Source organism: Grampus griseus, assembly GCF_964374135.1.
Source record: "Grampus griseus genome assembly, chromosome: 14".
NCBI classification, from domain to species: domain Eukaryota; kingdom Metazoa; phylum Chordata; class Mammalia; order Artiodactyla; family Delphinidae; genus Grampus; species Grampus griseus.
Genome location: NC_139008.1, coordinates 19,123,480 through 19,138,636, shown reverse-complemented (window position 1 = coordinate 19,138,636; position 15,157 = coordinate 19,123,480). Strand labels below are relative to the sequence as shown.

The following is a 15,157-nucleotide window of genomic DNA, read 5'->3' as shown; positions in this document are numbered from 1 at the left end:
TCCCTCCTAACAAACCCATGCGGGGATACAGTGATTACCCTCCTTTTAGAGAAGTGGAAACTGAGGCAGAGGGAGGTTAAGTGAATTCCTGAGGCCACCGAGCTAGTCAGGGGCAGACCTGGGATGGGAATCCAGGTGGCTGGTCACCAGACCCAGCACTCAGCACTTTGAACCATTACATGCCTTCTTTACGGTTAAAAAAAAAACAAACAGAAATCAGAGCAGGAAAACAATTGCTGCAGACGTGGAGTATCTGTGTTATAAAATAAGGAGTTCCTATATCCTGTGACAAACCATAATGGAAAAGAATATGAAAAAGAATGTACATATGTGTATAACTGAATCACTTTGTTGTACAGCAGAAATTAACACAGCATTGTAAATCAACTATACTTCAATAAAATAAATTTTAAAAAAAAAGGGAGTTCCTAGAAACTAGCAAACTCCTCAGGCCCCAGAGGACGTTTGGGCAAAGGGACAAGCACAGACAGTCACTGTCTGATTCCCGTGCAATATCTCTGCCATCCTCCACCTGCCTGCAAGGCCTCTGGCCTCCTTGCAGGGCTTAAAGGATGAAATGGAATGACGTATATTACTGACGTGGGATGTAGGTGGGAGAATGCTGACAGGAAAACCTAGTGTAACCAAACAATATTTCTAAAATTCTGAAAATGGATTTGAAATATCTGATAAAAACCAGTGAGGAAATACTGTTAAGAATCTGATTCTTAAACTATAATATTGTATATCAACTATGCCTTAATAAAAAATTTTTTTAAAGATTATGATTCCTTAATAAATCTTTTCTTGAAAAAACCTTTCTCATCCTTGATAAAAACTTCTAGTCCTCAAAAGTAGAAAAAAAAAGTGCTCTTAAAATCTTCTACCTGCAAAAGACTGCCATAATTTAGAAGGCTGTTGTGGCATGGTGGGGCAGAAATAGCTTTTTTTAAAATTATGCAGCTCCTTCTCTGCATGGGAAGAGACAGAAAGCCACCTGGGAGCAGATCTCTGGTCTCCAGGGACTCACTGGAGTGCACCAGAGGCAGGTGATGGAAATGAGAGGCAAGGAAAAGGTGCAGAAGGGGTCCTGTCCTTCACAAAGTATTCGGTGTGGGTGGGGACGGAGTGGGGTTGGCTAAAGTGATGTGTATAAAGGGTCCAGGCCCTCCTGGGAGAAACTCCCAGCCCCAAAGTTAGGGAAACCTGTTGAGAAATGGCGTGAGTGGCCCTGGCTAAGGTCCCCAGCAGGAAACGCCCCTCCCTATGGAAAGGAAAGTCTGGCCCATTGGTGTGAGGCCACACTAGGGCCCCTGGGGGGTTCTGAGATCTGGTCACTGTCACTGAGACTCTGAGTCCTTCAGGACCCAACTTAGGTCACTTTTAGGGAAGAAGCATAAAAGGGAGCAAAAAACCTGAAATCTAGGTTGGAACCAGTGGGGCCACTGCCGCAGCTGGCAGAGCCTGTCCCATCAAGGTCGCCAGCGCAGCAGCCTGCCCAGGACGCATGACCAGGCCACAGTGCCAGTGGACCGGCCGGGCCAGCCAGGCTCCTCCCCTGTGCTCACCCCAACACCTGGCACTTGAACGCAGGACTAGCTCCATCTGAACTTCATAACATGCCACCCAAGTTTCAGATCCCCTTTTGATCACCGCACATCTCAACTGCTTTTCTTTCCTGCTCAAAACCATGCTAATCACACTAATTCTGTTTCAGGCAAAACCCCAAAAAAAGCAAAGAACCATAAGCTTCAGTTCTTGCTATGGGTTTTTGTTGCTGTTGTTGTTTAAACAGAGCACTTTTAAAAGTCTTTCTTTTGTTACCTGTAACAGATCATCACTGAGGACTTCTGTTTTCTCGGCTCTGTGGGAAAAATGAAAAGTTCAAAATCAGACATTCAGAAATAAAAAGCAACTCATGAAATCGAGTAATTATTGTCCTGGAGTTTAAAACAAAACAGACAGAAATGAATGATCACAAGGGGACAAATTTTACCAATTTTTATATCAGAGGGCAACTTAAGAAAAAACCAAAGAAAAAAAACAAATGAGGGGCTTCCCTGGTAGCACAGTGGTTAAGAATCCACCTGCCAATGCAGGGGACACAGGTTTGAGCCCTGGTCTGGGAAGATCCCACATGCCACAGAGCAACTAAGCCCGTGTGCCACAACTACTGAGCCTGCACTCTACAGCCTGCAAGCCACAACTACTGAGCCTGTGCGCTGCAACTACTGAAGCCCACGTGCCCTAGAGCCCATGCTGCGCAACAAGAGAAGCCCGCACACCACAGTGAAGAGTAGCCCCCGCTCTCCGCAACTAGAGAAAGCTGTGTGCAGCAACAAAGACCCAACACAGCCAAAAATAAATAAATTTATTAAAAAAAAAAAAACAAAAGAAAGTTTGCAGAGAATAGCACCCCAAAACAAGAACAAATGATTGAGACCAGTGGTTCTCAAACTTGGGCATGCACAGACCCATCAGGGAGTTGGGGGAGGATGTGCTGTCTTAAAATGCCATTTTCCTGGTCTCACCTCAAGAGTTTCTAATTCCATAGGTCTGGAGTGAGACCCTGCATTTTTTTTTTGAATTTTATTAATTTTTTTATACAGCAGGTTCTTATTAGTCATCAATTTTATACACATCAACATATACATGTCAATCCCAATCTCCCAATTCATCACACCACCACCCCCACCTCCCGCCGCTTTCCCCCTTGGTGTCCATACGTTTGTTCTCTACATCTGCATCTCTATTTCTGCCCTGCAAACCAGTTGATCTGTACCATTTTTCTAGGTTCCACATATATGCGTTAATATATGATATTTGTTTTTCTCTGACTTCATTCTGTACGACAGTCTCTAGATCCATCCACGTCTCTACAAATGACCCAATTTCATTCCTTTTTATGGCTGAGTAATATTCCATCGCATATATGTGCCACATCTTCTTTATCCATTTGTCTGTTGATGGGCATTTAGGTTGCTTCCATGACATGGCTATTGTAAATAGTGCTGCAATGAATATTGGGGTGCATGTGTCTTTTTGAATTATAGTTTTCTCTGGGTATATGCCCAGTAGTGGGATTGCTGGGTCATATGGTAGTTCTATTTTTAGTTTTTTAAGGAACCTCCATACTGTTCTCCATAGTGGCTGTATCAATTTACATTCCCACCAACAGTGCAAGAGGGTTCCCCTTTCTCCACACCCTCTCCAGCATTTGTTGTTTGTAGATTTTCTGATGATGCTCATTCTAACTGGTGTGAGGTGATACCTCATGGTAGTTTTGATTTGCATTTCTCTAATGATTAGTGATGTTGAGCAGCTTTTCATGTGCTTCTTGGCCATCTGTATGTCTTCTTTGGAGAAATGTCTGTTTAGGTCTTCTGCCCATTTTTGGATTGGGTTGTTTGTTTTTTTAATATTGAGCTGCATGAGCTGTTTATATATTTTGGAGATCAATCCTTTGTCCGTTGATTCGTTTGCAAATATTTTCTCCTATTCTGAGGGTTGTCTTTTCATTTTGTTTATGGTTTCCTTTGCTGTGCAAAAGCTTTTAAGTTTTATTAGGTCCCATTTGTTTATTTTTGTTTTTATTTCCATTACTCTAGGAGGTGGATCAAAAAAGATCTTGCTTTGATTAATGTCAAAGAGTGTTCTTCCTACGTTTTCCTCTAAGAGTTTTATAGTGACCGGTCTTACATTTAGGTCTCTAATCCATTTTCAGTTTATTTTTGTGTATGGTGTTAGGGAGTGTTCTAATTTCATTCTTTTACATGCAGCTGCCCAGTTTTCCCAACACCACTTATTGAAGAGTCTGTCTTTTCCCATTGTATATCCTTGCCTCTTTTGTCATAGACTAGTTGACCATAGGTGTGTGAGACCCTGCATTTTTAACAAGCCCCTCGCTGCCCAGAATTCCATGGCAGGAGGCCTGTAGACCACACTTTGAGAAAAGACTGCTCTAGAGAAAATTAAACTTCAGTTCTTCAAATGACCATTTCTGAGTTTCACAGCAAACAAGTCTGTCACAAATCCAGAAACGTTATGCAATGAGTAACAACAATTGAGTCTTCCTTCCTTCAGCTATCTCATCTTTATTTTCAAAAGAAACAAAGTGGGGCTTCCCTGGTGGCGCAGTGGTTGCGAGTCCGCCTGCCGATGCAGGGGACACGGGTTCGTGCCCCGGTCCGGGAAGATCCCACATGCCATGGAGCGGCTGGGCCCGTGAGCCATGGCCGCTGAGCCTGCGCATCTGGAGCCTTTGCTCCACAACGTGAGAGGCCCTCGTACCGCAAAAAAACAAAACAAACAAACAAGAAAAACCAAAGTATTGTCACAACTTTCCCTTATCTATGCTTCAGAACTCCTGTGGACTTCAAGGACCTTTCTAGAAGATCCATGTGGCAGCCAACAATCTATTTTTAGTTTTTAGTTCTATTTTTAGTTTTTTAAGGAACCTCCATACTGTTCTCCATAGTGGCCGTATCAATTTACATTCCCACCAACAGTGCAAGAGGGTTCCCTTTTCTCCACACCCTCTCCAGCATTTGTTGTTTGTAGATTTTCTGATGATGCCCATTCTAACTGGTGTGAGGTGGGGCAGGGACTGGTGTGATTTTCTGATGATGCCCATTCTAGCTGGCAGAGCATTCTGAGCTGTTGAAGCCTCAGCTGCCAGATCACGATCATTTTTTACAAAGACTTTCTCTCCACAGTCCAAAAAGGCAGCATTGTTGCCATACAATGTTATACCCAGAATCACTACAAAGTGACATTTTGGATTTCTGGCTCAAATAGTGATTTAAACCAAGTCATTTAACATTCCCTACCAAATTCCCATTGCAACGAACCAGGAAATTTTTAAAGGAAAAAGAAAAAAACTGTTTCAGTTCTGATCATTGAAGGAGGGGGGAAGGAAGAGCATCAGTGAACCAGGAAATTTGAAGCCTTTTTATCAGATACACTGCGCCATGGAAGGCTGCATGATCTTGCCCATGAACCAACGCAAGAGAAGGAAAAGCCATGTGGCCCAAAAATGGTGGGATCCCCTAGAATGACCTCAAAACACTGCTAGGCTCAGAGCAGCACGAGACGCAACAAGTATGGTGGCCCACACCCCCAGCCCACACTTGAGTGACGGCACGTCAAGTTAAACCCAGGCGTTGGCACAGAGAATTCCAATACTGGTCGTCATAGCAGTGCCCCAGTTAACTTGGAGATGCCTACAGGAGTGGCTCACTCATTGGTTTCTGCAGGAAACTGGAACTCTGACCTGACTCAAATACCTCCCAGGTCCAGAGGAGCCCAGCCTGGAGATGAGGTCGAGGTCCCAGCTTCCAGAAGAGGTCAACTCTCAACTCTATGAACAAGTTCTGCAAGCAGCAAGCCAATATGCCATCCCAGCCCTCGCTTGCCACACGTGGTGCCAGGCACTGCTGAAGCACCAAACCCAGGTAGTCACGCCAGTTAGGGAAGTGGAGCAGGGCCCCAGCTGACTATAAGCTCAAGCAAGCAGCCTCAGAAAGAAGTCTGACAGTTGGCCTAGCAGGGACAGACCTGGCATGAGACCGCCATAGCTTCACCACTACTCCCTCTCGATCAACAGCCTTGCCACTCCTCAAGCAAAGTACCACCACTGGACTATGTAACTTTCACCTTGTCTTCACTGGCCAGAACCCAAAGGTCTGGATAGGGCCCTGGGCACCTCTGACAGCACTCTGAAATCTCCTTCTGTAGGTATAAGTATACACAGAGAAGAGTACCAAGGCCTATTAAAATATTCACAAGTTCAAAAGAATAGATTCAGAGCAAATACGTCCTCTTTTGAAACAAAATTTTTAAAATAGAAGAGGAAAACTTAGTTTCAAAATCCCAATGTGGTACAGATGGCCAGTGGGCACATGAAAAGATGCTCAACATTGCTAACTGTTAGAGAAATGCAAATCAAAACTACAATGAGGTACCACCACACTGGTCAGAATGGCTATCATTAAAAAGTCTACAAATAACAAATGCTGGAGAGGGTGTGGAGAAAAGGGGCCCCTCCTACACTGTTGGTGGGAATGTAAGTTTCCACTATGGAAAACAGTACGGAGGTTCCTTAAAAACTAAAAATAGAGTTATCGTATGATCCAGCAATCCCACTCCTGGGCATATATTCCAGACAAAATTATAATTCAAAAAGATATATGTATCCCAATATTCACTGCAGCACTATTTACAATAGGCAAGACATGGAAGCAACATAAGTGTCCATCAACAAATGAATAAAGAAGATGTGGTATATATAAACAATGGAATATTACTCAGCCATACAAAAGAATACAGTAATGTCACTTGCAGCAACCTGGATGGACCTAGAGATTACCATACTAAGTGAAGAAAGTCAGACGGAGAAGGACAAATATCATATGATATCACCTATATGTGGAATCTAGAATATGATTCAAATGAACTTACTTACAAAACAGAAACAGATTCACAGACATAGAAAACAAACTTATGGTTACCACAGGGGAAGAGGGAAGAAGGAATAAATTAGTAGGAGTTTGGGATTAACAGGGACAAACTACTATATATAAAATAGATAAACAACAAGGTCCTACTGTATAGCACAGGAAACTATATTCAATATCTTATAATAAACCATAATGGAAAAGGATATATATATGTGTATGTGTAACTGAATCACTTTGCTATAAATCAGAAATTAACACAACACTGTAAACCAACTATACTTCAATTAAAAATTAATTAATTAATTAATAAGATAAAATAAAATCCCAATGAGGGTGCTTAGCAGGTATGACTTAGTAACAGCTCAGTGGTCCAGGAGGACCAACTCTGTGCATCTCATCCCAGCTCCTTGTTCAGTGACCTCACACTGGTAACATGAAATGAAAAAAAATCTAATACAATGCAAACAAATGCAAGTAATACAAATCAGGGTTTTTTTTTTGAGAGTCAGTTATATGACCATAGCACTGAGACAGCCACAAAGAAAACAAAGCCAATATAAAAAGAAAGCAAGAATTAACTTTGGAAAAATCAAAAAGTCCATAGGCACTACTATGCTCAGCTGCAAATAAAAACTGCAATGAGGTACAGTTTTATTTGTCAATTATACATCAGTAAAGCTGGGGGGAAAATAATCTTTCCTGATTATAGGCAATTTTAAATAATTTCAGTGAAGTAAGTCAGAGAAAGACAAATATCAAGAAAGATTATTTTCTCCCCAGCTTTACTGAAGTATAATTGACAAATAAAACTGTATATATTTGGGCTTCCCTGGTGGCACAGTGGTTGAGAGTCCGCCTGTCGATGCAGGGGACATGGGTTCGTGCCCTGGTCCGGGAAGATCCCACATGCCGCGGAGCGGATGGGCCCGTGAGCCATGGCCGCTGAACCTGCGCGTCCGGAGCCTGTGCGCCGCAACAGGAGAGGCCACAACAGTAAGAGGCCCGCGTACCGCAAAAAAATAAAACAAACAAACAAAAAAAAACTGTATATATTTAAAGTATACAGTGTGATGATTTGACTTACATATACATTGTGAAATGACTACCACAATCAGGTTAATGAACACATCCATTACCTTTTTTTTTTTTGCTGTATGCGGACCTCTCACTGTTGTGGCCTCTCCCGTTGCGGAGCACAGGCTCTGGACGCGCAGGCTCAGCGGCCATGGCTCACGCGCCTAGCTGCTCCGCGGCATGTGGGATCTTCCCGGACTGGGGCACGAACCCGTGTCCCCTGCATTGGCAGGCGGACTCTCAACCACTGCGCCACCAGGGAAGCCCCGTCCATTACCTTTTTTGTTATAGTTGTGAGAATGCTTAAGATCTACTCTCTTAACAGATGTCAAGTATGTATTATTAACTATAGTCACCATGCTGTACATTAGATCCCCAGAATTTATTCATCTTATAACTGAAGGCTTATACCCTTTGACTAGCATCTCCCCATTTCCCTGATTCCCCAGTCCCTGGTAACCACCATTCTACTCTCTGTTTCCATGAGTTTGACTTTTTTTTTTTTTTTTTTTTTTTAAGATTTCACATATAAGTGAGATCATATAGTATTTGTCTTTCTCTGTCTGGTTTATTTCACTTAGCATAATGTCCTTCATAATGTCATCCATGTGTTGCAAATGGCAGGATTTCCTGATTTCCTTCTTTCTCACGGCTGAATAATGTTCCTGTGTGTGTGTGTGTGTGTGTGTGTGTGTGTATACAACTTCTTTATCTATCCATCCATCGTTGACAGACACTTAGGTTGTTTCTGTATCTTAGCTACCGTGACTATGCTACAACGACCATGGGAGCCCAGATATCTCTTTGAAATACTGATTTCACTTCCTTTGGATATATACCCAGAAGTGGGATTGCTGGATCATATGGTAGTTCTATTTTTATTTTTTGAGGAACCTCCATACTGTTTTCCTTAATGGCTGTACCAATTTACACCACCAACAATGCAAAAGGGTTCCAATTACCTGTTGGCCATATGGAAAAGTGTTTTCACTGGATAAATGTCTATTTAGGTCCTTTGACCATTTTTTAATCAGGTTATTTGGTTTTTTTGCTATTGCATTATATGAGTTTACTATTGAATTATATATATATATTTTGGATATTAATCCCTTAGATATATGGTTTGCAAACGTTTTCTGCCATTCCAATAGATGCCTTTTCATTTTGTAGACTGTTTCCTTAGCTGTGCTGAAGCTTTTTAGTTTGATATAGCCCCATTTGTTTATTTTGCTTTTGTTGTTAGTGCTTTGAGTGTCATATATATGAAACTATTGCCAAGACCAATATCAATGAGTTTTTCCCCTATTTTCTTCTAGGACCTTTATGGTTTCAGGTCTTATATTTAAGTCTTTAATCCATTTCAAGTTAACTTTTGTGAGCGGTATAAGGTAGAGTCCAGTTTCATTCTTTTGCATATGTATATCGATTTTTTCCAACACCATTTCAAATAGACTATCCTTTCCCTATTGTGTATTCCTGACGCCCTTGTCGAAGATTAATTGACCATATATGTGTGGGTTTATTTCTGGGCTCTCTATTCTGTTTCATTGGCCTATGTGTCTGTTTTTATCCCAGTGCCATACTGCTTTGATTATTGTAGCTTCATAATATAGTTTGAAATCAGGATGTGTGATGCCTTCAGCTTTGTTCTTACTCAGTATTGCTTTAGCTATTTAGGGGTCTTTTGTGGTCCCATATGAATTTGAGGAATCTTTTTTCTATTTCTGTGAAAAATGCCATTGGAATTTTGATGTGACTATACTGAATCTATAGATTGAGTAGTATGGACAGTTTAACAATACTAATTCTTCCAATCCATGAATATGGGATATCTAGGAAAGATTACTTTTAAGTTACAAATCACGATTGTGGAATGTAATATACAAATTGGGGTAGCTCCTTCACACAAAAATTCCCCCAATGGCCTGTGTTATCCTCATCTTAATTTTAGGGAACCATCAATGTCCCCACCTCCCCCAATATGCGGTCCAAATGACCTGACTTTCCTCATCACTGTGACTCATCCAAGGCTCAGCCCTTTCTATGCTGAAGTGTTTTGGAACATTCATCTTTACCAGAGATGTGGAATTTTTACCTAAGGAAAGTTCGGCAATTAGCATTCAGGATACCAGCCAAGGTCCCCATTTAAAAGCCATTTACCTAAGCCAAAGAAACTTGGTTTTACTGAGATTGAACTTATCAAGACAAAGTGATCCAATCATAAAAACAATACTTACTAAACTGGATTGTTTTCAATCAAACATTTTGCTACACAGACCTAAACTTTTTGCATATGTTTTTTTTTTCTGCTTTGTCAGAGCTTTCTTTGTGTCCAATGTTCCATGCTTGAAAACACACTTGATGTTTCCTGTCTGTAACTGGAAAAACAATACAAAGCAGGAAGGCACTTCCCACTCGCCATTTTACTCTGGGGGTTGTTTTTTCCTATGCAAGTTGCTGTGCAATTTCACTAGTCATTCAAGCAAGGCTTACATCAGGCAGGATTTTTAATTTATTTATCACTTTCTGGTAAAGCGCAAGATTTTTTCCTCCTAATTCCCGAAGCCTAAAAGCAGCAGTGCTGTGCGGGTCGTGATGTGTTCATCTTTTCCAGAAATGCTCAAATGAGGAGACAGGATCAAAGGAAAATTTCCAATTGGGGCTGATAATTTCCATCTCTAAACGTGGACTGATTTCTGGAGGAGTTTCTGCCATCACAACACTCAATGCCAGACGCCACTATCGTGAACTGCCATTCTGCTTCCCAGGGCACAGACATCTGTTTAAACCATGTACCGTGGGAGCCATGGAAATAAACGCTCACGTCCACATCTTCAATGCACTCTGTGGTCTTCCAAGCACTGAGTATTACTGACCTCATCCCTGCTCAACAGAGCTCCCTGGGGGCAGGGACCAGGTCTATCTTAGCATCACCCCTCCGCCAGTACCTAGCTTAGCCCCTGCCTGCCACACAGTAGGCGCTTAGTAAATATACACTGAATGAACGAATGACAAAGTAAATGGCTGTCACTATGACAGAGAAAGGTTTGAGAAAAAGAATTTTCTAGATTTCAAAAGAGATAGCAAGGAAAAAACTCAGTAACACTAAGGCAGAAAAGCAGCCATACAATATAAATACAGATTTGCCTTCCACCGTAAAATCCACGATGACTACAACTAAAACGTGATATTGTCTTCCAAAATTCATCTTTCTTTCATGAAAAGAAACACAGAAAGTAAACCATCTCTATGACCAGGGGTCAGTAAACTATGGCCTGCTGGTCAAATCCAGTTCACTGCCTATTTTTGTTTAGCCAGCAAGCTAAGAGAGTTTTATTTTTAAATGGTTGAAAGAAATCCAAATAGATAAACAATATTTTGTCACATGTAAAAATTATATGAAATTCAGGTTTCAGTGTGCACAAGTCCAGTTTTCTCAGGGCCCGGCCAGGCTGATTTGCTGATGTATTATCTATGGCTGTTTTCACTACAGCAGAGAAGTTGAATTGTCGCAACAGAGACCGTGTGGTCTGCAGAGCTCAAAATACCAGCTGCTCGTTTACAGGAAAAGTTTGACCACCCGGGGGTCTGTAGCAGTGATGCTCACAGCATGTGGTGCAAACCAGGCCAGCAGGCTTTTGAGAATCACTTTGAGAACTGGTGTGTGAGGCTGGTCTGGAGGTGTATTTTCTCTGCCTCGTGTTTGAGAAGCAGCTGCTAAAATGAATGGGGGTGGCTGGCTCGGCCAGTATTGTTCAAACGTGGAGGCAGAGCCCAGTGCTGGTGACGCTGGTGACAGAGGAAAGTCAGAAATTATGTTTCTGTTCCGCCTACCTGCTTCCACCCACCCACGTCCCCCCCTCCAAACACATATTATAACGATTGTTTTCTTCCTGATTCCTACTTATAAACATATTTCAGGACAGGATGTAAATAAATACAATTGTCTGTGTCAGGCATCACACACTTTTTCTGGAAAGACTAAATAATAAATATTTTAGGCTTGCAGGCCATATGGTCTCTGCTGCAATTACTCAGCTGTGCCATGTAGCACAAAAGCAGCCAGGGACAACATAAAAATGAATGAACCTGGGTGGGTTCCAATAAACTTTATTTATGGACACTGAAATTCGAATTCACATGATTTTCGTATGTCAGGAAATATTATTCTTCTTTTGATTTCTTTTCAACCATTTAAAAATGCAAAAACCATTCTGAGCCTACTGCAGCTGGATTTGGTCCACAGGTTATAGTTTGCTGACCTCTGATCCATGTACAAGTGAAATACGGTTTCCCATGAAACTCCAATCCTTTTTAATCACTTACAAATTCTTCTGACTTCGAAGGGGGATTTCTGCACTTTCCCAACATACATTTCAGACACTGGCTTTTTAGGACTCCATCAGATTATTCCTCTTCAATCCCTTCAGCCACTCTGGGGGCTCATCTTTCTACACCTCAGTACACTCTCTACCCAGGGATGCAAATTAGTGGTCCAGAAGCCAGTACTATCATCCAATATTGACGGCGCCCAATGCCTCCAAGATCCAGTGCTGCTGTTTTTTAATTTACAAATTCACACAAGAGATCATAGTTCTGTTGGTTTTTCACTTATACATTCGCTTTGATATACCAATTAAAGTGAAAAAAAAAAAGAAATGGGACTTGGAGAGAATTTTTAATAAACTGATTTTAAATTCTGGTTATCTGCAAATACCTAAATGGATCTTCGATGAGTAAGATAAACTCTGATTAATCTTTTGAGGATTCTCAATATCGTACATGGGGCAACAACACTGCATGGCACTGCATGCACCGGAATTTGCATTCTCAGAGAAATTACAGCGGCCAGACCCACGGCTAAGTGGTCTATTTCATTCCACTGGGAACGAGATTTTGTGCAACACTGTCATCTCCTGTTACAAGTGTTTACAAAATCCCCTTGAGCCTTTGCTCGGGAGTTTGGATTCACTCATCTGATTTCACAGTGAGCCAGGGGACTACTGAGTGAGTTTTTCCTGTTTTATCTCATTAGATTAGCTGTCTTCTTAAGTTTCTGGGAAGGAATTGCAAATCTACTTAATTGGATTTTAAAAATAAAGGACCCTCTGACACTTTATAAATGAATCGATTTGCTACACATTCCACAAAGTAATTTAAAAAGCCTTAAAAGAGCATTTACAGAACTCTAAAGGGATAGTATGGGAAAAAAAAAATCTCCATACATAACACTGAAAAGAAATAGGACATTTATCAGAGGGAAAATGATCAAGTAGAAAGAATTTTGGTAATAGTATGGGCGGCATATGTCTCATAGTTCTATACCTTATTTCCCCAAATGATGGAATTTTACCCATGTATTTACAGCTGCTCTAAGTAATATTTATTTTTTACTTTAAATAACAATAACAAACCCTATCAATCTTAACTGAATCTCCGTAATATTATTTGAATTCCAATCAATGACTAAGATGAACTGTTATATTTTAAAATAAATTGAATTGAGTTTATCGTTTTCCTACACCCATAAGCTTATCCCACAGCTTTTTGTTGGGTCAGTTGGCTTTCTTCCCCTCCGGCACATGGAATGGAATCTATTTGCTATCCCTGCTGTAACCCTGTGCTAAGTCTAAAAGCTCCACTGAGGACTCCTGCTTATGGCAAAGTCAGAAAGAAAGTTCACGGCCACCAGCACATTGTGCGACTCCCCTCAGCGGTCAGACGTCCCAGTCCCTCCCTCCCAGGCCTGCTCAAGTCATTTACAGTACTTGCTTGCGCCTGCAGGCAGCTAAGTTTGACATCTCAAAGCTTTCTCAAACAGGCAAAAATAGTGAGAAATAATTCGCAAAGCACTGCAACGCGGACAGTGCATGTGGAGCTGAGACCTCCAGGGGGTGGGGGGTGTCCTGTTCACCGCCAGGCGAGGCCAAAGGCCAGCAGGAGCTGAGAAGCCACGCAAAAAAGCTAAATTGAGAGTGCCAAAGGCAAAGCCACACAAAGTCAAGGGCTCGGCTCTGACTCAGGGCCGGGGCTGCTGGCGGGGAGGCACTCCACATCTGAAGACAGGTTGTGCAGGCTTCCTTCCAAAGGCTTCTTCCTACATCAGCACATTTGAACTTTGAAAAGCATGTTCCCATAGAAAGCAGGTTATAAATGATCATTACGTTCTCAGTCCCGCTTAGAGGGACTCACTTCACTTACAGCTAAACTAAATGACAGCCCTCGTGGGTAGCCGTCAGCTGAACCCAGGGAACAGTAGTAAAAAACTAGGAGATAACAGTGGTTCTCAACCATGGCTACACATTACAATCCTGGGGGCTTTCAAAATAATGCAGGTGATTCCGTCTATACGAAATGACCAGAAAAAGCACATCTGTGGAGGCAGAAAGAAGACTAGTAGCCAGCCAAGAGTAAGGGTGAGAACAGGGATTAGCCATAAAGGGGTACGAGAGGGATCTCATGGGGTGATGCCACTGTTCTAAAATCAGACGGTGGTGATGGTTACCCGACTCTGTAAATTGGCTAAAAAAATCATTAAACTGTACACTTAAAATGGGTGAATTTTATGACATATAAAGTTGTTAACAACTCAGTGAAGTTGTTAAAAAAAAAGAATAACGGCTGGACCCCAACCGAGAATGGCTGAATCAGAACTTTTGGGGGTGGGACCTGGCTTTTTTTTTTTTTTTTAAAGCTCCCCAGGCCACTCCAAAGTGCAGCCAGGGCTGAGAACCCCTGCATTAGAGGGTCAGAGTACCAGTAGCTGTAGGTGGCAGGGTAAGTACCAGGACACGGTAGAGAGAGGGTCCAGCAGTAAATGGTAGGCAGTAGAGAGAGCTTGCAGTGTCACTGGATAACAGGCCAGAGAGGCCCTCCTTCTAGGTCAAGACCGCCCAGGATGTGGCCTGATAGGCATGACTCACAAGTGACTTTACTCTCTTGCCTTCTCGGGCAGAGTAAGCTGAGGGATAAGAAACTGATGGATAGTAGATTCTAAGTTTCGTTTTAGGCAAAGGATAAGGAGACGGAACATGCATGGTAGGAGCTGAGAGTCAGGGCTCTGGACTCAGACAGACCTGACTTTGAATCCCAGCGCTGTCGCCTGGCAAGCTGCAAATGGGAGGCTCCACTCCCCCCACTGTAAAACGGGAATAATATAACAATAATACCACCACTTCACTGGTTATACAGTAACGCCATTTATCCCATTTCACTTATCTCTCTCATAAACCTGCTCCCCGGTGCCTAGCGAGGGTTCATGGAGTGTTAGCCCTTCTGAGAATTACAGCAAATAACAACCACCTGCAGATAAATCCAGAGCAGTAAGTCTTATCTAAGAAAAACCCTTCTGCAGTCATCAAGCTATTGTAGCTTCTCCTGGAAGAAGTCACGGCTGAGCCCAGACCACACAAAGACAAAAAGCTATGTCACACTTATACAGCAGGAGCAGGGCAGGCTTGTCAATTAAAACAAAGGGTTGGTTGTGATAATGCTGTGTGGGCTGGAAGCCACCAAAGAGAAGCACAGGCACACAGTACACAGAAACTTAGAGACCAAATATGTGGTGAGTTAGCAAAATCCTTCACCAAAGGATCAACGTCTTAAGCTGCTGAGCCTCACAACAG

At 42.1% G+C, this 15,157-nt stretch overlaps 1 protein-coding gene across 4 annotated transcripts in view; it reads right to left on the bottom strand.

Annotated features, from left to right (window-relative positions):
• Positions 1-15,157, bottom strand: part of ARHGAP17 (Rho GTPase activating protein 17) — a 90,150-nt gene that overhangs the window by 52,865 nt on the left and 22,128 nt on the right. For all 4 annotated transcript variants that reach the window (XM_082669662.1, XM_082669665.1, XM_082669664.1 and 1 more), the window contains exon 2: positions 1,825-1,864. In XM_082669662.1, coding sequence (XP_082525788.1) covers positions 1,825-1,864 — 40 coding nt within the window. The remainder of the gene's footprint in view (positions 1-1,824; positions 1,865-15,157) is intronic.